The sequence below is a fragment of the Paramormyrops kingsleyae genome, chromosome 2 (assembly GCF_048594095.1).
Source record: "Paramormyrops kingsleyae isolate MSU_618 chromosome 2, PKINGS_0.4, whole genome shotgun sequence".
NCBI lineage: Eukaryota > Metazoa > Chordata > Actinopteri > Osteoglossiformes > Mormyridae > Paramormyrops > Paramormyrops kingsleyae.
The window spans coordinates 39,249,253-39,272,844 of NC_132798.1; the positions used below are offsets into that span (position 1 = coordinate 39,249,253).

The window sequence follows — 23,592 nt, forward strand, 5'->3', positions numbered from 1 at the left end:
GTGCAATGACAATGAAGTTGAAGTCTTATCTGATATAATTTTATGTTCAGAGAAATTCAGAGATGCTTCACACCAAATCAACAGGAACTCACCTCCTCATCCTTCATCTTAATCAGCTTCTCCGTCTCCACGTCCGGGGTGGGCAGGGGCAGGATGGGTATTGGGCTGTCCATGCGATTGTCCTGGGCCAATTTACTACGAGAGACAAGATGTGCAGTGAGTCACCCTGGTCAAAATCCACCCACACACACCTAAAACTGCAAGCATACACATGCAAAACATTTTAATTAATTTACAATTAGTACTGATATAAGATATAAGATAATATATAAAATATTAGATAAGATAAAAGATAACAGTCATGTGTGTGGAGGATGAAAAGAAGCGGGCTGAGCACACAGCCCTGTGGTGTCCCGGTATTGATACTGAAAGCAGTAGAGGAGTGGGAACCCAGTCTGACCCTCTGGGAGCGACCTGACAGAAAGTGCTAAAACCATGTCTAAGCATTCATTTATACATGAGAACTGAGTGAGACGCCATTTGCACATGTGATCAGGTGTCCAGCTCTGTCCTACCTGGTCATCTGCTGTATGCACTGTGCTCTGTAGTTTTCATAGTGCACGTCACATGTCACATCCTTTAGATCATGCATGTGTGTTCGGATCAGCATGTTTCGCAGCTTCACAAAGTCACAATGCGATTGGTTCTCCACTGTGGAAGCAAAAGGGATGAAGTGGTCAAAGGAAACTAAGAATCTCACCCCCCCCACATCGTAAAATAATCTGCTATAGATATAAATAACTCAGGACTTCAATAGAATTCATCTATGATAAAGTTGAGTACTCTGTGACTGTGACTCTTTATACTCAACTGCTTGGTTGAAACAAAATTCTGGTTTGGATTTTTACTCTCTGGACCTGAAATGTCCACCTCTGAATACAACATTACAGCACAACTGAGAAAGACAAGCACAAGATAAATATGCTACTAGTGCTGGACACAAATTCCAGTTTCTGTTCATACAGAAATACACCTACTGCTACCATATGGACAACAGCTGTAATAAACTACTGCAGAGACTGATTTTGGTATAAACATGCTGAATATAAGCCAAAACAATAATCAAGCCAGAACAAAGTCAGACTCCAGTGTTTGAAACAAAGAATAGAAACATGGTTGATTGAAATCAGCACCAAGCACTCTTCAAACATCTGCTAGCCAAACTGATAATCAGTCCCTCCAGGATTGTGTTATTCTGTGATTGAAGAAACAAATGCAAAATCAAGCAAACTCCCAAAGGCAGAGTCTCCCTGACATATTACAAGAGTACAGTACCCACCTTCCACAATGCCCCAGGGGTAGAGTCTCCCTCGCACCCGCTGACCTCTGGCCTCCACTACCGTATTGCTCCCAATCACAGCAAAGGGGGTGCTCTCCTGAGATTTGACAGTGAGAAACATGTAAAATACGCCTCAGATCCTCAGAGTTTAATTCTCTGATTTATGCAGTGTCAGCCTTCAGCAGCAGGACAGTTCTGTTAACTATCCAACTCTAATTAGAATACCAGTGACAGTATTTTATTGCTTTGCAAGATAATAATTATAATTTTCACTGACTTTCAGTTCTTTGTCTTGCTGCTTAAACTCATCATCCTCATCTGAATCACAGTCTGGAAACTGGTACACTTTGATCCCAAATTTGTCAATCTCTTCCCGTATCTGGAATCGAAAGGATTAAGCCAGACGTAAACCATCTGACATGTATGCAGTGGAACACACAATGGCAAGTACTGTGACAATGCACTCTAGAAAAAACATTATTTATTTATTTATTAACCTTTATTTAACCAGGAAGATCCCATTGAGATTAAAAACCTCTTTTTCAAGGGAGACCTGGCCAAGATAGGCAACAGCAAATGTCTCACAGTTACAGAAAATTAATCAAACACAGACAGCAACAACACACATACCAAAGTAAATGAAATAATACAATAAAATAAAATTCAATAAAATTTAAAGTAAAATAACAGTTAATCTAATTGAAACAGTTGCATGTTATGGACTTAGCCTCAAGGATTCGTAATTTAGATTTAAAGACACTTAATGAAATAAGTTCAGTCAATTTCCATTCCTTCTGCAATTTGTTCCAAGCCAAGGATGCGAAATGGACAAAAGCTCTTTTACCAAATTCAGTTCTGCATCAGAATGGGAATTATCCACACACTGTGAAATGACATGAAAGAAATCTGTACAGTAAAGGTTCACATTCAGCCAGTCAGAATGAAACAGTGAAATGAACAGAAATACAGAGGAAGGCAACCACAGGAAGATACTGAAGGATGCAGGCAGGCAGGCCACCAGAGGAAGACAGACAGATGCAAACAGCTGCCATCTCACCCTGTCCTTCAGCTTCTTGATCTCATTTGGTGTCAGACAGTCTGCCTTGGCAATGAGAGGCACCACGTTCACCTTCTCATGAAGAGCCTTCATGAACTCCACATCCACAGGCCTTAAGCTGATTGACAGGCATCAAAGGCATGTTGAACAAGTGGTCAAAGCACAGACCATTAAAAACATACATAGATGCAATTTTATCCATTCTGCCAGAAGATTAGTTTATATATTCAGGGTTATGCAAAATGTTAAAGTATTAGTTGTAAAATGGTAGCACCAATAAAAGATTAAAATGTATCAAAAAGGTGACATATTGATATTATACATGGAGAAAGTACAAATAACTTTGGGTAAGAGTGTGTGTCTGTCTATCTACAAGATATTTCAGAATATACTGAATGCCATTTATTTATCCATCCATCTTCCACACAGTTAACTAAAACAGGGTCAAGGTGGCCGTATATGTACAGTGGTTCTCCCATATCCGTGGGTTTGGTGGCTGCAGTTTACCACGGTCCAAAATAAAAATGTAAAATGTGTAACATGTTTTTTTCATTGTTTCTTTGTCCATTAGATGCAAATGTTTTTTTGCTCTATTATCTCTTGAGAATTAAACTAAAACATCAGAATCACTTTCATTCAAGAGAGAGAGTACAGTACTGTATAATAATGTATAATATACTTTATTAATACTGTATTTAATGTTGCTAATGTCTTACTGTGCGTGATTTATCAATTACATGTTACCATATTTAAGTACACAAAAATCTCATTATATATCCGTAGTCGATTTTGGAACATATCACAGGGGACTATTGTATTACACTACCAGTCAAAAGTTTTTGCACACTGAGATTTTCTACATTTGCATGTTGTTATTCACTGAGCATTTACTAAGAATGTACTCAGTATTCTTTGCTAACAAATAAATTTACAGTATCTTCACCATTTGGGCACCTTTATTAGCAAGAAGTCATATCTTTGATTTGTCAAAGTAACCTCCTCTAGCAGTTATAACAGCAGAGAAAATTCAAGGCATTCTTTCTACAAGGGACATTAAATAATGCTGTGTTTCATGGGATGAAAAAGGTAACTAATGCATTTAAAATTAAAGGATAGCCTAGAATTTGAATATGCCATCACCACACAACCAGTTAGTAGGATGTCAGACATGCACTGTTACATTCTCTTTCCACGTTATAAAGAAAACTTGTTTTATTTGACTTATATTTTTATTTATAGTTGTTCACTCAGTAGGAATAAGAAATAATAAATCTACAGTTTATTAAAAAAATGGAAAAGTGCTAACAACCTTTGCGTGCAAAAACTTTTGACTGGTAGTGTATATTTTCATACAGGAAGCAATCTTCTCATTCTAACATTTGTTTATTTAGGGTGATGCCCCTGGGTTTTTGCTTTTAACAAATTCAGTTCTTTCAAATCACATTAAGTACTGTTTGTGAGTACCAGTTTACTTTTTATTAAGAGCTGCAATTTGTAATGTGCAGCTGAAGGTGTCATGCTCTAATTTGTTTGTCACAGAATGACGGGCAAGATAAAACTTGCTGGCATTGTCAAGAAATGAAGTTGCTCGGTATAAACACACCCATCGCTCTGCAATCCATTCACCTGAGGCACTGGACACGCCTACTCTCATCTTATATTTGTAAATACATATTGTATTTGTCTCAAGCCCTAAATAGAATGCTGAGTAAGGTAAGGTGTGATTATAAAATAAATACAAATGCATATTATTATGCAACTAAAACACCAATAAACTGCATAAATGACTAAATCTGGTGACTGAGAGATGGGACCAGGCACAGAAAAGCCGACGAACCCGTGACCGAATGGTGCAATGAAGTATAGGCAGCAGTGCACTCGGTTATCCAGAATGTTCTTCCTGTTGAGGCCGCTCTCGTCTCGGAAATACTGCTCAAATTGCTGATCAATGTAGTCTGTGATTGGCTTCCAGCTGGGAAATGCAGACACACAGAAACCATCGTTGCACAAACTGTCATTACATAAGTTTCCACAAAGCTCTATTAAAAATGTGCAAAAAAGCTGTTTATTCAAGGGTGGCCTGAACCCACACCAGGAGAAATCCTGAAAACATTTCAATTATCATAATGAGGCAGCTTAGCCGTCTGACTGTCCATACAGATAGAAAACCTACAGGAAGTAAAGGAGTTCAAGAAGGGTTCTAAAAACTGATATGTCATTGGTTAAGTGATTTTTTTCTTGGTTTGAATGTTTCTTTGTTTAATTTTAAGTGTGAGTTGATATTTATTTGACTTATACTCCTGTTTTATTTAGAGGATCACTTTGGCTATGGGAGCTCTGACACAACAGTGTCATCATAGCATGTCTCCTAATAGTACTAACACTGAAAACTGAAACCATACTGCTTACCACTCATTGTTGTTAACAGCGTCTCCAAATCCAGGAGTGTCTACAATGGTCAGTTTCAGCTTTACTCCCTTCTCCTCAATATCCACTGTGTGCTTGATGATCTCCACCGTCTGGCTGATACGCTCTAGAGGTCAGACAAAAATTAGCACTTCTGCTAGGAATTTTACTACATGAGACACTATTTAGCTTATCCACATATTGATTTATTCTGTATTGAAATGGATTATACGACAATATGCAATTGTATGAAAATCTTCCTCAGCAAGGATATTTGCAAGGATATACACTATATGGACAAAAGTATTGGAACACCTGGCCATTATACCCACAGGAACTTTTATGACCTCCCATTCTAAATCCATAGGCATCAATATGAAATTGGTTCCCCTTTGCAGCTATAACAACTGGAAATATTCTGTGAAAGCTTTCCACAAGATTTTGGAGTATGTTTGTGGGAATTATTGCCCATTCATTCACTGATGTTGGATGTGAAGGCCTGGTTCACAATCTCTGTTCTATTTCATCGCAAAGGTGTTTAGTGAGGTTGAGGTCATGGCTCAATGATGGCCAGTCACATTCTTCCACACCAAACTAACTCAACCATGTCTTTATGGACCTTGCTTTGTACACTGGAGCACAGTCATGCTGGAACAAAGAAGGCAAACTGCATAGAATTCTGTTTTCATGCATCCCAGTTGCCCAAAGGAGGATGGGGTCCCCTTCTGAGTCTTGGTTCCTCTAAAGGTTTCTTCCTGCTAGAGGGAGTTTTTCCTTGTCACTGTCGCCTCAGTCTTCGGGGCTTGGGCCGGTTATATGTAAAGTAGTTTGTAACAATGACTTGTTAAAAGTGCTATAAAATAAAATTGAATTGAATTCTCCAAAAAGTCTTGGTATGTGGAAGCATTAACACTTCCCTTCACTGGAACTAAGAGGCCTAGCCTAACTCCTGAAAACAACCTCATATCATTATCACTCCTCCACCAAACTTTACAGCAAGCATAAAGCAGTCCGGTAGGTAATGTTCTCCTGGAATCTGCCAAACCCCGACTTGTCTATCAGACTGCATTGGTGACTTCCACGCATTATGCGCCTTAGCAGTCGCCGACCCTGCTCTGTTACTTTTATGTGGTCTGCCACTTCGCAGTTGAGTTTCTGTTCTCCCTAAATGCTTCCGCTTTGAAAGAATATGACTTACAATTCAAAGTGGAATACTTTGCAGAGAAGAAATTTCACGGACCTACTTATTGTAAAGGTGGCATCCTTTGACAGTACCATACTTCAATTCACTGAACTCTTCAAAACGACCCGTTCTTTCACAAATGTAAACCTGCTTGCATGGCTAGGTGCTTGATTTAATACACCTGTGGCAATGGGTGTAAAGGAAATTCAATAATTAAGGGGTATGTACTAATACTTTTGTCCATACAGTATATATATATTATAATAAACACAGATATACATTATAATAAGCTCAGTGGTACAAGGAGTGTGTAGAGCATTGCTTGCAGAATACCTACCCTCAGCATTCAAAAGCTTGCGGTCTTTGTACAGGTCTGTGAGGAACAGGCTATTGACCAGAGTGGACTTCCCTAATCCAGACTCCCCTGAAGCACAGGCAGACTGTTACTCCCAGTATTTACCATCAGAGCCCTATAGCTGCAGCCATGACTGTACATGACAGGTACAAATAACAGTCATCATAAGCTGAGAAATATAAAGTGAGAATCTAATAACATACAACAAATTTCATAACTTCTTGACTATCTTGATTTACTGTTTAGTTTTCTATATAGTTATTCTTTACCTCTCGTCTATATTGTTTGTTTCGAGTAACAATGTTTTTGGGAGTCACTAATATAGTCTTGTTGTAACTCAATGACAATAAAACCTTTGAAAATTGACACTTAAAGAGAGGATTCCCACTATTACACAGGCCAGTGTACCATGTGAAGGCTGTTTGTGACACAGTTTGACTTGTGACAAAGCCTGGCTCTGCCTTACCTGCTACCATGAGAGTGAAGTCAAAGCCCTTCTTCACAGACTTCCTGTGTACCTGGTTGGGGAGGGTGGCGAATCCCACATACTGCTTGTCCTTGAGATAAAGTATGACAGATAAAGTAGAAAAAAAGAACGGCTGAGGACTTGTTAAACAAACACAAACAGGACACACTGGCATGACGAGTCAGAAAAAATGTGTTTGAAAGACAATGCCTGAAACAACAAGGAGAGGCTGCAAATGGCTCAGAAAGGTCATTACATGTCACGTATGATTCAATGAACACATTACAAAACACCCGAGAAAGGGTAAAAAGAGGGTAAAGGGTAAAAAAGTTTAATGGGCCTTTAACAAGGCACATTGTTGCAAATTACACTATGACTGTTGAGTGAGTGCAATGGGAGAGTAATTTCCAACTGTTTTCATGTGTGAGGGATAAGTCTTTGGGCCTGTCAAATGAACAACTGTGGGTCTTGAGGGCCCATAGTAGGGGGAAGAACACAAATGCTAGCATGCTTCTGAGCTCCCATCCCGGGCTGGCTGGGAATGGAACACAGGGCCTCCATTGAGCAGGCCTGAATGGCTCTTTCACCAGTCTTCCTCACTCGCCATGCAGAAACTCACCAAGAGCTTCCAAATCCCTGCTGAGGTTGTCATAACTGTCACTTGCCTCCCAAGTACCCCAAATATTTCACAAACACCAACTGTAAAGTACGGAAACAGTAAAAAAAAAAACTTGGACAGACATTTCTGTTTTTGTAACTGGGAACAGTTGGAATTAGTTATACTGGATATACAGTGGGTGTATTCAGTGTGCCATCTCTTACAGAATGTGGCTAATCCATAGCCTTTTTGTTTTGTTCTGTTAAGCATGTAAAACAGAAAGATCTTACAAATCAAACAGCCGTGTGCATCATGGTGACCTGTGATGAGAGGAATGGCACCTCTCTCAGGGCATTTCTCCCGAGGGCTGTTTGTCTGTGCTAGATAAGCATTCTCATAATGCCCCACTCATGGTTGGACATCCATAACAACAGGGCACAGCAAAACTATCCAGGCACCCACTGGGGGGCTCTGACAGTGCCCAAAAGCCCCCTCTAACCCAACATCATATCCTCTATGCAGAGGGTTACACAGCACAGTACACATGACAATAGCACCAGAGTAGTAAACAGGATCTCATCCCTTCCTAATCTCCAAACTTCCCTTCTATAGTAGCAGACCCTTGACCTGTTGAACCCTGCCTAGCTTTTTCTTCTTTTCTCTGATTTGTTCAAAGAATCCACCATCATTACTCCAGTCAGCACCAATAAGACTTCATATAGGAAATTTGTCATTCTGGTTTTAAAGCCACCATTGCTTTAACCTGCTCTAAACCTACCCCTATTCCTCTCAGAACATCTGCCACCCAGCTGTCTGCTCTGCCCCTTTCCCCCTAGGAGATTTGGTTAGCCATACTCCTGGGCCAGGCACCATCACTATACCTTCAGCCTTGTTGTCCTCACTTTGGGGGAGAGCAGACGCTCCACAAGCTTCTCCTGCAGCATGATGGCATCCATCTCAGACAGAGCAGACAGACAGAGAGGCAGAAGCTACGCAACAGGAGCAGCAGCGGTGCTGCCAAGAATAGACTTACTAGAGGAATGAGACGGAAACCACCTCCCCCTCCTACTCTCTCTCTCTACCTCTCTCCCTTAAGGGCTGCTGTTGCCTCGTGTTCTGGCATGTTCTGGAGGAGCCTAGGACTCATACATCACAACTGTTTCCTGTACCCTGCCCTGACCAGGTCAGGGTGGAGCTTCAGGGGAGGCGGCAAGAGTAAGACAAGGGAAAAGGGGGAAGGAAAAAGTACAGAGGGACAAAGAGTAAGACAAGAAGTGGGTGTGGCCAAGGGGGATAAATGCCACATTCATTCATTCAGTCTGCTATTTTTGCAGGAAAACTATACATTAACTCATGTGGTCTGAATATTGAGAAAAATGTGAGGAAAAGCTGCAAAATTCTGTGAACAGTGTAAGAAATGTACATAGCTGTTCAGAGTCAATGTCAATATTGACCAATATAACAAGATGTATAACCTACAATAATATAGATTAGTAATATATCACATAGATCAATAACATATCGCAATAAAGTATATAGTCATGTGTCATGGCACAACATAGATTATATCCACATATAAATAAAGGTTAGAGTCATTATATAATATTACTTAATCAGGTCATGTATGACACAGAAAAAAGTTGTGGTCTAAGCAAAGTCAAGGGTCGATGCTTCAGGTTCACAGACACGTGCAGTACCCACAAATTTCTCTGCACTGGTTGAAGAATGACAGGAGGAAACCAATGAACAGGAAGGCTATCAACAGCATCTTGTGAAACTTCCATTGTACTCCTTTTCTGAGTATTTCTGGTTCATTGGCCACCACATGCCTGCTGTAATTGCATTCTGAGATGGATAAAAAGACTAATGAAGGGATAAGGAGAACAATATTGTCTTATGACACACAGAACCTCAATTTCCCAGACAAGTATGTAACTCAGAATAAGAGGCGGTCTGCGTTTCCAGGGGTTAGGACTCCGTGCTGGTTCAAATCCTGTGGTGAGCAGCATGATTTCACCATTGGGTCCTAGAGCAAAGCCCTAAACCTTAAGTGCTCCAGTGGCTGATCCTACTCTCTCAATTGAACGTTTCTCTGCATAATGGCTTCTGCTTCTAAACAAATGTTATGTTCTAGTTCTGGAAAGGGACAGAGAGACAACAAACTGATAGTGTCCCAGTGTGGGAAGTCAGGGACACTGAAATATGGATATGGCGGTTCAAGTGGATGTTCTTCACAAATGCTGCTTCAGCAAGCTGTTTCCACAATACATCACACCACCTTAGCGGGGTCACAACAGAATATACTGCGCCATAGGTCTCTGTTCAGATCATTGTTGTCAAATACCAAAAGAGAATTTCTGTTTTTCAATAACTCTTCTCTTAAAATTAAGAGTATTAAAAGATACTGGGTCACAAGCTTCTCTCAATGTGTGTCCAGAAAATTTGAGGTTGTATGTGAAATAGTTGTGAATTGTTTTATTTAGGCATTCCTACTTGATTTTTATTATCCCTTTTTTGTTTGCAACTTATGAATATTCCTTTATGCTTGTGAATGCTATAAGGACTGTTATTTTGGTGAACGCACGTATTATTATATTTTTTTGGTTCTGCGTGAATATGGCACGTGGTGCGCTGTCCATCTCGGGAAAAAAAAAAGGGAGAGAACATAAGTCGGTAATGGCAGTTTAAACAGCAAGGGTTTTGGTGCCTGGTTGGAAGGGTGATCAAGGTACAGTGTTTCTTTTACTGTAAAGTTTAAGCTGTGCAGCAGTGGAATCTAAGAGGAGCTCATTTATGTTTATACGTTGTGGAATGTATTTATATTAATCTTTATTTTTTCCCCTTTCTTTTAGCTCTTACGATGAATTCATGGAAAATAAAGCCCCCCCCCTTTTTTATGAATCATCAGTCCCTGAACTGTTTCGATAATTCAATGGGGTAGCTACAGTATGGTCAATTTTGGTCATTGTGCCTTTTATTTATAATTTTTGACACGGCAGTTAGTAAGTTACAAATTAAGCATTGACTAATCTTACACACTCTCCCCAATATTTTTTCCCTGATAAATTTAGCTGACCAGGAAATGGCCTGCTATGGATAAAATTTCCTGAATGGGGAGGCTACCAATGAAAAATCAATATAAACTTTATTATAGAATATTCAGAGCATCATCTCGCGCCCCACAGTATTAGAATTACTGACCTGTACAATGTGCCTGAGAAATTTGCAAAAAGATTCACGGAATAAGTTTAGATGGCAGATGGTTGTGTTCACAAGATGGCAGCTGCAGACTACATTTTTCCTCTCAGCTGCCCTCTGTCTTGCAGTTCCAGTTTTCCAAACAAGTGATTTGAGATGTAGATTTTCAGGTATAGATTTTCATGCATATAACTTTTGTGAAGTGGTAATAAGAACCACAAATTAAATATCAAATAGAGTAAATATAGTAATAATAACAAATAGAATGATCCTGTTCATAATGATAATCATCTCATCCTTCTCTTTGCTTTCACTAAGTCTCTTTGCTTCAATGTTGGTGTGATTTGTCTCAAAATGTTATTATTTCTAGTTTGGCACCCATACAACACCTCTGCAAAGTTTCACAAGATCTTCACCTTTAAAACATGCCTGAAAGGTTGATCTTTCAAATACTTTTTGAGTTATGTCACTCACAGGATGAAATATTTGAAGCTATCCTACTTTTTTGATATCATTATGTGGCACTGCTTCAGTTTTCAGGTGATCTGTTTCAAAATGTGATCACTTCGAGTTTGACAACCCTACAATGTGCCTGCAGAGTTTGAAAAACATGCATAAAATAATTTTACAGTTAACGTGTACACAAGTCCAAGTTTCTTCTACTGCTGCTGTTTTCCATTTTTGCTGACACACAGTGCTACTGTTTTGTTTTTGGGGCAATTGTCTGAAAATGAAAGCCAATATACATCTTCATCCATACAATGTTCTTCTGAAGCAGTAATTAGATACATCACATACATTTTGATTTATCAAATTTACAAGGTGAAATGTTGTCTTTCACCCTTCCCTTTGCTGCCACTAAATGGTGTTGCTTCAATTTTGGGGTTATCTGTCTCAAAATTTACATAGTTTCAGTTTGGCACCAATATAATGCCTCTGCAAAGTTTGAAAAATATCCATCAAAAACAGTCCCGCCTTGGCACAGGTGTTAACCCCTCCATGAATCGCCACCTAATTGTGGTGGAGGAGTTCGTCTGCCCCTATGATCCTAGGAGCTATATTGTCTGGGGCAATTGCCTCTGGTAGGGTCTCCCAAGGTAAATTGGTCCTAGGTCAGCGGCCAGACTAAGTGCAGTTCATAATGACCCCTATGACGAAGAAAATCGAGGTTAGATGTTAACCCCACCTGGACTGGGGAGACCGGGCCCTGGAGCCAGGCTTAGGGCAGGAGGTCATATGCATAGCCCAAAGGGGTAACATAGCCTGAAGGGGTAACATGGGTTCTACCCCTGTGGGCCCACCACCTGCAGGGGGAGCCGTGGGGGTCGGGTGCAGTGTAGATCGGGTGGCAGTCGAAAACTGCGGCCTTGAAGGACCAACCGTCGGTTGCCCAAAACTGGCTGTCAGCACATGGAACTTAGTGGGAGGTAGAGAGATACTGATTAGATATAGTTGGGCTCACCGAATGCACGGCTTAGACTCTGGAACCAAACTCCTGGAGAGAGGCTGGACTCCATTCTACTCTGGAGTTGCCCATGGTGAGAGGCGCTGGGCAAGTGTGGGTCTACTTATAGCCCCCTGGTTTTGTGCCACTGCGTTGGAGTTTACCCTGGTAAACGTGAGAGTCACCTCTTTTTGACTTAGAGTCGGGGGAAGGGCTCTGACTGCGTACACACCAAACACTAGTTCCGAGTATATGGCCTTCTTGGAGACCTTGGAAGGGGTGCTGGAAAGTGCTCCTTCTGGGGACTTCATTGTTCTGCTGGGGGACTTTAACGCACACATGGGTAATGACAGTGAAACCTGGAAGGGTGTGATTGGGAGGAATGGGCTGACCAATTAGAATCTGAGTGGTGATCAGTTATTGAACTTCTGTGCTAACCACAGTTTGTCCATAACGAACACCATGTTCGAACAAAAGGGTGTTCATAAGTGTACTTGGTACCAGAGGACCCTAGGCTGTGGTTCAATGATCGATTTTGTAATTGTGTCATTGGATCTGTGTGGAGGAGGAGCTGAGCTGATCAACACCTGATAGTGAGTTGGATCCAAAAGCGGAGGAAGAAGCTGGATGGACCTGATAGACTCTGCGTCTGGCAGAGGCCTCTGTCCGGGAGAACTTTAACTTGCACCTCCGGCAGAAATACTTTTCGCTCCTGAGGGAGTCATGGGGCATGGAGCCTGAATTGGCCATGTTCCAGGACTCCATTGATGAAGCGTCAGTGCAGAGTTGTGGCTGTAAGGTTGTTGGTACTGTTGCAGTGGCAATCCCCGAACCCAGTGGTGGACATCAGCGGCATAGGGAGCTTTCAGGCTGAAGAAGGAGTCCTTCTGAGCTTGGTTAGCTTGTGGGACTCCTGACGTAGGTGGCAGGTATCGGCAGGCCAAGTGGAAAGTGGCTTTGGCAGTCACTGAAGCAAAATCTGGAGTGTGGGACGAGTCAGGAGACTCGGGAGCGGGGGGGAGGGGGAGTAAGGCTTTCCTCATGCTATTTACTGCACGGATGGAAAACTGTTAACCTCAACAGGGGATATAGTCAAGTGGTGGAAGGAATATTTCAAGGATCTCCTGAATCCCACTGATGCGGCTTCCTTGGAGGAAGTAGAGCGGGAAGAATCAGAGGGGAACTTGCCCACCTCTAGGGTTGAGATCACTGAAGAAGTAAAAAAACTTCAGTTGTAAGGCTCCGGGGTTGCATGAGATTCATCCTGAGTTCTTAAAAGCTATTGTTGTTGTTGTGCTGTGTTGGCTGACATGCCTCTTCAACATTGCATGGACGTTTAGGAAAGTGCCTTTGGATTGGCAGACTGGGGTGATGGTCCCAATTTTTAAGAACAGAACCCAGAGGATGTGTCCCAACTACAGGGGGATCACACTCCTCAGCCTCTTTGGTAAGGTCTATGCTGGGGTACTGGAGAAGAGTGTCCGTGCGTTGGTTGAACCTCGGATCCAGAAGGAATAAAGTGGATTCCATCCTGGCCATGGAACACTGAACCAGCTCTTCACCTTCAAAAGGATACTGGAGGATTCATGGGAATATGCCCAACCAGTCTACATGTGCTTTAAGATAAAAAAAATATACCAAAAAAAAAAATTCACATAAATAATAAATTCTAACTACATTTTTATGAACAGAATACAAAGTGGTCATGTGCAATTAGAGTGCAAATGAAAAAGACAAAGACGTGCCAGTTGTAAAAAGTGCAAATTTGGCATGAGGTAGATATGTTTGACAGATTCGATTGAGGTGTGCATAGTGTGAACTTCCAGATTGTAGTGTTTCTGTGTTGTGGGTCTAAGCAGGGATGTCTAACCCAGCAGCAGGCTAACCCCAGACACGCAGCAGAGAATGGATGGATGCATGGGCGTAAATCCCGGGGGGGACGGAGGGGACATGTCCCCCCCTATCCGAGGGTTGTCCCCCCAAAAAAAATTATAAAAAAAAAAAATCGCACTATCTATTGTGAAAAATATATGTATGTATACCTAAAATAATTCTGTAAGTGGAAAAAAAAAACAAACGCAAAAAATGCATTTAGAAACAGTTGAGTTCCCCCTCCCCTTCCTCACAGTGGTTTGGCCAACTGCCTGCTTTCCCAGGTCATCTCACCTACTCTACACACACGAATCAGGTGTGTGGCTGCGGCTCAATTAATGTTGAACTGCAGTAAGTAGGGTATTTTATTCACTTTAAATAAAGCGATTCTCTTTAATGTAGTTGATGCAGACTCATTCATAAATTAGTTGCGGCAAAATGCTGATTACCGATGTAATTTTCCACGAATCTGCTATATTAGCGATTAAAATATTACTTATCTAGTTAACGTTAGCTTGTTTACAATAGCTTGTTGCATAGTGCACTGCAACTAACACGCCAAAGCCGTTTTCCATGCATTGTTTTATTTGTGACGACTTGGCATAATGTTAACTTAACATTAACGGCCACAATTAGCATATTGTGTAGCTGTGCATTTACTAAATGAGCACTGTGCTACGTCCGAACTGACCCCACTGTATTTTTTTTGTTTAATCAATATCTATTATGCATTTAAACAGTCATGTTTAAATTTTATTGTATGTTGATGGCTTGACTGTAAACAACATAACAAACAATGCAATAAATAGTTTTGAAGAAAAATCTGCTTTGTCATTGAACCTGAGAAAAACTTTGAAAATAACCATAATGACGCAGTCTCCATGCTACAATAATAATGATAGAAGCAAAGTTTTTCATTGTGGGGACATATCTTTATAAGTACAATTTGACTGTATTATTTGTGTCCCCTTCAACAATTGCTCATGAGAAATTTTATATTAAATTGTCCCCCTCTACTGTTAAATGTAATTTACGCCCATGGATGGATGGATAATTCATTACAAATTGTTCTCTCTCTCAAGTACCTCCTGAAAGAACTAATCCTTAACACATATCATATCTAGCTGGAGGAGGTGGCTGGCAATCCTTGCTTAGATTGCTGCCCCTGCGACCCAACCCCGGACACGCAGCAGAGAATGGATGGATGGATAATTCATTACAAATTGTTCTCTCTCATGTACAGTACCTCCTGAAAGAACTAATCCTTAATTTACTCCTGACTGTGCGATATGACCAAAATCTCATATCCCGATATGTCATTTCATATCCTGATAACGATATATATCAGGGCTGCACCTCATATTTATATATTTTTTCTACAGATCAGCTGCGGTAGGAACTGGACAAAGATCCATAAATAAAAAGGAGCTAGGTCACAAATTTAATATGATCTACAAAGATGGGAAGTGATCCAGTAATTTGCAAAACCCTTTTCACATGTACTGTACAAATCGGTCCATATTTTTGTGGATATGATTTTACACAATACAAATAAAAATACATATTTGTGGATAGTGATGTATTTGTCATTTTTTTCTACATATAGCTGCATTATACAAGTCCCTAAGAGGTATGGGTGGGAAAATATGTTTTGCATTCACTCACAATACTTTTTCATTGCTAATAATAACTGTATTGTGTCCATGTAAAGTACAAAAGATAGAATTAGTGGACTAAGTATAAACTTAAATGATACAGATATATCCAGTTAAGGGAGTTTAAGCATTAAACTACAGGGGACAATGCACACTATGTAATTTTCATATACAGTGGTACCTCAGAACTCGAACTTAATCCGTTCAGAACTACGGATCAAATCCTAAAAAGTTCGAGTTCTAATCGAATTTTCCCCATAAGAAATAATGGAAGACCAATTAATTGGTTCCCGGCCCCAAAAAATTACACCTAAATATGTTTTCTTTTTTGCTTTTAAACACAAAATGAACCGCATAAAACAAGAAGAGCATATACTGTACTAAACACATCTGTACTAAACACATCTAAGCACATTTATCAAAACAGTAATTTGTAAAGTAAGAAAATAAATGCATCCAAACAATGTGTAAAATAAACACTGTCCGATCGTCCGCTCCTTCCGTGTGCCACGCCCCCTAGTTAACCTCTTGTGGAATCCCCGTGTGATCAACTGTTTCCAGTTGTTGTCATTAGCCCTCTTTATATAGTCTGCGTTTCAGTTTGTTTCCCCAGTTCGGTTATTGTATTGTCCGTCTGCGTTTTGCCTGCCTGATGCCTTGTCCACACGTACACGGGTATATTTTGTAAACTGTGTTTTTCCTCCTCCGTTTAAAAAAAAATCCCCGTCCACACGAACATTGTCAACTAAAAAATTTCCATCCACATGAAACCCCTAAAACGCGCTGTCAAAAGCATGACAAAACAACAGGCGGCATTATAACTCTAACCGTACTGCCATGTTAGCCAATCAGAAGCCTAATTGCCAGTCCTGTTAAGTTGAAAACCATGGCGCACTTTCCGACGCCTGTGTTGATCAACATTTATCTGTACACATGTAAGAAGTCCTGTCAGCAAGGTTAGCACAAGCACTATTTCGGCTAAGTCCACCATTGCTCAAACTCACCTAATGTATACAGCAAACAGCACACGCTCTGACGTTAAACAAAGTGCAGGACAACGGCGCAAAATCTGACGTTTTGAGCCAAAAACTCAGTTTTCCCTGTTTACATGTCAACGCTGAAAACGGAGTTTCTTAAAATCTTCACCCTGGATGGAGTTTTGCAAAAGCTCCATTTTCAGTGACCTGAGATGCTGTTTACATGTGGACAAAAGCCCAAGACGTATAGAAAAAGGTACGTTTTAAAATATACCCGCGTACGTGTGGACAAGGCATTACCTGTAATTATACCCCGTATTCCCTGATACCCTGACGTCTGTGCCTTTGTCTCCGTTCCATCCCTGCTCTGCACGACAATATTATTTTAATTAAATGTATTAATGGTTTATTATTAATATTAAAATAATTAATAAGAAAGTTTTATTTTTAAATGTATTTTATTATATAATAATAATTACTGTTACTGTCTATCATCTAATCCTTACTGTCTAAATATATGTATTCAACTAGTTTAAACATGCACGATGCTATCACAGCGAATGCGAGGCTGAGACTGAAGTATTACCCTTTGTTTCCGCTGAGAGATGTGCCAAATGACTCATTTCCGCACGTACAAGTTATCTTAGGTCGGCATTCACGGTTTGACTTATGATTATCAGATCGAGTTCAAGGTAAATTTTTTTCCGAACTGGTTGGTTCGACTTTTAAGAAATTTGAGTTCTAATGAGTTCGAGGTACTGAGGTACCACTGTATTTTTAACTCTTGCCTCTTTCACTTTTCACAGTATATCAAATCGTTGCCCAGAAAACAACAGGAAAATTGGCAAACAAGTAACTTTCTCTTGCCTGATGGCTGAAATCACTTTTTAAATGGTTAACCACTCTCCTTTTCAGACATACTCAGACAGACACACACACATATTCATATTTCATTGTGGGGACTCTCCATTAATTTTTATGCGCATAACCCTAATCTTAACCCTTAGGTCGGCGTTCTAGGTTAGGTTGACTTCTGAGATTCAGATCGAGTTCTACGTAATTTTTTTTCCGAACTGGTTGGTTCAACTTTTAAGAAATTTGAGTTCTAATGAGTTCGAGAACTGAGGTACCACTGTACATGTTTTTAACGTATTTAGTAGGCATGTAATGATGAATCGTGAATCGGTTAAAAATCTATGTAAATGTACTGTATGACGATTTAAACCGGCTGATGTGGAAAATGAATCACTACTTTAGGAATATTTCACATTACTTTACTTAACAGAAAAACTGGCGTAATATTACATTTGATTTCACAACGTCAGTTTAACGTCAGATGTCACTGCGTATTCACGTCAACGACGTACGTTATGGTGCGTTCGATTATTTCTCTCCAAGTCGGAACTCAGATGAAAAAGTCACGAAACGTCACGAAAAACGTCACTTCCCGTTGGAAACACGCCTCTTTTATGACGTTGAAGTCGGACAAGATTTTGTTGTCCGAGTTGCCCCAGTGACGTAATTTGAACATGGCGGCTTACACACTCAACAGTAATTCTATTTTATAAATCTTTAAAAATGTTTATTTTGTTAAATGTATTGTTATAAATGTAATTGCACGTGTTCGATTTAGAGAATATCATAACAGTATCCTAGAATGCAATGTCAGATTTTTACCAGACTTGTTGTCTTTGGTTTGTTTGTAGTTTGTTTGCCTCTTGAAAAAAGAATATCGCTATGAATGTACTAAAATACTTTATAAAGCTTTTAATGCGGTTTGACTAGTTTATGTTTCTTGTTTGTTTGTCTCTCGGAAAAAATAATCTCACTCCAAATTTGCTAAAATATAAAGTAACAACACACAGCAGCATGTTCATGGAGGCAGCCATGTTTATTCCGAGATGTGGGTAGCTTGAACGGGAGATTGTCACTCAACTCGGAATTTCCGAGTTCCGAGAGAAAAACGAACGCACCATTAGTTATTGGTTTTGACCGAACGCGAGATGGCGAGCGAATTTGAAATTGAGGACACACCCCCTGATCTTACATCAGCAGCATGGCAGCATTTTAGTTTTCCGGTAATCTCAAACGAAAACGCAGAGAAAAGCAAGACAAGACAAAAACTGCATACAAACATTGTAAAGACTGATAACATACACAAATAGCACAACGAACATGCTTCATCATGTTCACCAGCTCAATTGACCACCGCCAGAGCAAAGATTATTAAAAGGGCAAACCATGCTAAAAAGCTGCACATGCAAGCCTTAGTTTATTTGGTAACGCTTTATATTAAGTGCGCCTTCATAATGCATTCATTATGCATTTATAGAACATTCAGTGCACATTCATAATGCATTCATAGAACATTCATAAGCAGCATGCAAGTACACTTTAATTCACCACCTGCTGCCATGCACGAGGCCCCCGCTGCTCCGCCTACTGTAGCTGCCTGCGCTCAACGCCCGCCAGCCCGTCCAGCCCGACTCGCCTGTCCTGCTCGTCCTGCCAAGCTTGCCTGTCTGTGCTGCGCCTCCGGCTGCGCGCGAGGCCCCTGCTGTGGCACCCCCTGCTGGCCATGAGTCGGCAGTGCTTGCTGCCACCGCTCCGCCCATCCTGCCTGTCCCAGAGGTGGATGCTCCGGCCCCTGTGGCCAAGGTCCCGGCAACGCCCGCAGCCCGCCTGCTTGACGCCACCACTATGCCCACAGCCTGCCCGCCGGTTGACCCTCCGCCTACAGCTACGCCTGAGGTTCCGGCGCCGCCTCCGCCTGCAGCTGGCCACACGCCCGAGGTGCCTGCTGAGGCGCCCCCTGCTGGTCACACTCCCGAGGTGCCTGCTGACGCCGCTACGCCCATGGCCCTGCCTGATGTCTCGCCCGCCCTGCCTGCCTCGCCTGTCTCGTTTGCCCGACCTGTCTTGTCAGCGTCCCCTGCTGGCCGAGAGTCGGCAGTCGCTGCTGCACCGCTCGAGCCGCCGGCTGTCGCCGCTCTGCCCGAGGCGGCTCCTGCTGCGGCTCCCTCTCCGCCTGCAGCTGCACCCAGGGCTCCTGCGACAGCCCCGCCTCCTGCTGCACCCGTGGTCCCTGCTCCAGTCCCCCCAGCCCTTGTCCCAGCCCTGGTCCCAGTCCCCGAGGAGGTCCCAGACAGTCTGACCACCGCTCCTTCCTCCTTGTAGGAGGAGGAGCTCGAGTGGGACCCCTCGGGGATCTCCCTGACTACTCTGCCCTCTACCTGGCGAGGTCGATCCCAGCAAGAGCCCTGCCTGTCTGTGTCCCGAAAGAGGAGAGGACACAGGCGCAGGGCCAGGGTCCCGCCCGCCCTGACCCCTGGCTCGCCCTGCCCCCTGACTCGCCCTCGCTTGCCTTAGCTGGGGCTTGGGGGGCGCCTGCGGGTCCAGCGGCTCCGGGTTGGCCATCGCCTGCGGGTCCCCCTCTGACGCCTCGTTGCCTAGCCTCGGTCCTGCCTCCGACTCCTCGTCGGCTGCCTGTGGATCCTCCTGCTCCCGCACGTCGCTGGACAGCGCCTTTGCCAGCTTTGGCTGCGCCGTCGCTTGCGGTGGCTTCCTCCCCCTCCTGGCCTTTGCTGGTGTCCCCTCTGACTCCCTCCTTGTCCCCTTCGTCTGTCCCTCACCTTGTCTCCTTGCCCCCTGATTTTCGCCTTCCTGCCTCGTCTTTCCCCGCGATTAAAATTTTATTCAATTTCAGTTACACTGTTAAGAAGAGGACACGTTTTGCACAGTTTAGAAAAAAGATAAAGGAATACTTTTTAATAAATTTGTCTGCAGCTCATTCTGTTAAAAAATCATGAGAAAATCATCGTATTGTGAACTGAATCATGAATCGTATCGAATCGTGAGCTGAGTGTATCGTTACATCCCTAGTATTTAGTAATAATTGCACTGTGTCCATTCGCCGTCAGTGATTTTAAACAAGACAACTGGGCTATTTAAGGTGAAATGCACACACAAACATTGAAATATGAATTAAAATTTACCTATAAAGAAATATGGAAAACTAAGGGGTGTTGCTTGCTTTTGTTGAAAGATGTTACAGCCAGAAAACTGAATATAAAGCTAATTTTACTGTGGCATCATAGTTATAAGGTTTAAACCTGAACCCACTTTCGGGTATACCTCCCTGGTATTCTCGCTTGATGATGTATGTGGGGATATGCAGATCTATACTGAAATATTCCAGGAAGTGGGTTCAAGTTTAAACCTTAACTCAAACACCATGGTAAAGTTAGTTTTATATGCAGTTTTCCAGCTCTAATACAGTGGACCCTTTACTAACAAACTCAACTTGTTCTCGAGGGCTGGTTGTAACTCAAGTTAGTCGTTAGTCAAGACTATATAAGAAATAATGGAAATACCGATAATGCATACCAAACAATCCAAAGCACCTATTACCTAACCTTTTCATAATAAAAAAAGGGTTGTATAATGTGTGTAATTTACCAGAAACAACAATTTCATATTGTACTCACCATTCAAGTTGACATCTTTGGCTTTCAGGAAGGGAGGAGGGGGAGGGTGAAATAGAAAGTAGATATTGTTTGGAAGGAGAGTTGAGATTGTCGAGATGGTGTATTTCAACATGATGCATATATTAGCGAGATCTGTCACACAAATGCCACTCATATTTCTACATAATTTCCTTCTTCTTTTTGATTGTGATTGCTTTCTTTACCTTCTCTTCCTTCCTTAGCTTCTTTTCCAGCTTTTTTGGGGCCATTTTGATAGCAATTAATTAAATGAATTATGTAAAGCACTGCACTGATCAAAATTATGTCCACAAACGCGTACCTGGGCTCAGACTGACACTTATGAACGCCTCTCGGGCATCTCGGGGCATCTCGTATCTTTGTTTATAACCGCACCAGCAGATTCATGTTTTGGCCTCGACTGGCATTCGGGTCGTAACTCAAGACTTTGGTCGTAAGTCAAAACTAAAATTTTGGTTGTTCATATGTCAGGCTGGTCGTAACTCGAAGGTCCACTATATCTTTCAATATTTGTGAAATATTTCAGTGTTTGTATGTGTGCACTTCATGTTCAATAGCCCAGCTGTTTTGCTTAAAGTCACTGGTGGTGAATGGACACAGTGCAATTATTAACAAATAATAAATAAAACACTTAATATTATATTTAAATGGTGTACATTGTCCCCCATAGTTTAATGCTTAAAGCACACTTTGCAGGACATGTCTGTATTATTTAGATTTAACCATGTTGTCAAGTTACAGCAAATAGCAAGTGAGCAAGTGGGATTACAAAACTATTGCGAGTGAACATAAAACTCCACAAATAAATAGGAGGGAAGTCCCAAATGTAACGCAACCCTCAAATAGACAGGACGTGATCCACAAATGTGCAAAACATGTTTCACATGTAAAATTACCACATCACATGTGGTGATGTGTAACCTTGTACTGTCATCAAATGATGAAAAAATGTTGCCATAAACAGTGTATTTTGTGACACCATAAAACAAATATTCATAATATGAAATGATAGATGTTTTTATTTTGTCATCCAATATATATCATCATATTGCATAGCCCTATTCCTGCTGAGAGATTTTATTATATACGCGTCCGGCTGACGTTCTGTCAAATAGGATGTTAGGTGACTGGGACACTATGCCAAAGTCATAGACACTATTTACCTACCTATACAGTATACTGCATCCATGCTGTACCTGTACTCTAATGATGGCCAAAACGATGCTTCATGAACCATTTGCTGTATTTTCTGACCCCACTAGATGGTGCTGTCTGTTCTAAAAAGGGCTCAAAGCATGTCAACAACAGCACCCTGCAGTGGGGTCAAAAATACCACAAATCACTGCTGAAAAAAACAGCTTAGACCAGCATGATTTTAGGTGCTGGTGTAGGTGGTTGACCAGCATAGCTGTGCAGGTCTACCTACACATGAAGCTGGTCCACCAGCACTATTTCATTAATGAATGACCATTCGACAAAAGAGTATTTGCAAGTCCCACCCCAAACTACAAATGAACCAAAAAAGTACCCCAGCTGCTTTGGTACATTGGGTACTGAAACTTTTGTTACTAGTACTCAACCAGTCAATAGAAAATGGAAATTACTGTTCCAAAAGAATGGTACCTGCTGCAGTGGAAAAGCACCCTTAAAGGGATCAAATAAAAAAACTGCCCTTTTCTGGCTATCACTATGTGGCACTGCTTCAGTTTTTGGGAAATCTCTCTCAAAATTTAATCATCTCTAGTTTGTCACCCGTATAATGCCTTTGCAAAGTTTGAAATAGATCCATCAAATGGTTTTTAAGATATTGTCTTAACAAACAAAACATCTACTGCCCGGCGACAAAACCAAATGTATTCCCCGGAGTGTTCACCAAGAATACAATAAACAATATGTCTGTATTTCAGGAAGTTAAGCATAATGTGTCTATTATGTAAAATTAACAAATTTCCTCAAAACTGACAAGAAGTCTGTTTGAAAGAAGTGAAATGACCAAGAGCAGGTCATACTCCAGCAACGTGATGTTTTGAGCTTGAAAAAAGACTAATGATCTGAGAAATAGTGAATGTGAAATGTGGGACCCCAAGCCAGCTGCTCTTGGGGATGGTCAAAGGAGGGGGATGAGGGTGCTATATTGGATGATTTTCTTTTTGTTGCCACCCCCATGGGAGACTGATGTCTCTTGAATGGAGCAGATGTCTTGCTGTGACATCAAAACTAAAGGCCAGAGCCTTAACCCTCCCCCGATTTTTGATCCTCTCGGCTCTGCACTCACCCTGGGCAGCCCCCCACCTCCCTCACTAGCAAGCTGCTCTACCACCCCAGCACCAGTGAGCCACGCAGAGATGGGCTGAGCAAAGCTGATGGTCTCAGCCCACCAGCCCCACCCAAACTCAAGGACACAGCCTCATTTCAGAGCCACACACCAACACATACAGACACCCCCACAAACAACTCCCAGCCCAATCACACACTGAAAACACACTGACACACAAAGGTAGAACTGAACTCAAAGCTTCCAGCACTTGCTTTCAAGT

The 23,592-nt window shown here is 41.6% G+C and overlaps 1 protein-coding gene across 5 annotated transcripts in view; it reads right to left on the bottom strand.

The window, feature by feature from the left end:
• septin5a (septin 5a) overlaps window positions 1-23,592 on the bottom strand; it is a 40,779-nt gene that overhangs the window by 3,191 nt on the left and 13,996 nt on the right. For 3 of the 5 annotated variants that reach the window (XM_023837098.2, XM_023837099.2, XM_072709109.1), the window contains 9 exons: window positions 6,807-6,897; window positions 6,323-6,409; window positions 4,806-4,929; window positions 4,234-4,368; window positions 2,397-2,514; window positions 1,617-1,718; window positions 1,340-1,436; window positions 576-711; window positions 93-195 (listed from right to left, as the gene is read on the bottom strand). In XM_023837098.2, the coding sequence (XP_023692866.1) occupies window positions 93-195; window positions 576-711; window positions 1,340-1,436; window positions 1,617-1,718; window positions 2,397-2,514; window positions 4,234-4,368; window positions 4,806-4,929; window positions 6,323-6,409; window positions 6,807-6,897 (993 nt within the window). Of the gene's footprint in view, window positions 1-92; window positions 196-575; window positions 712-1,339; window positions 1,437-1,616; window positions 1,719-2,396; window positions 2,515-4,233; window positions 4,369-4,805; window positions 4,930-6,322; window positions 6,410-6,806; window positions 6,898-7,425; window positions 8,215-8,285; window positions 8,430-23,592 lie in introns of those variants that run through there. The other 2 variants (XM_023837097.2, XM_072709108.1) reach the window with 2 other exon arrangements.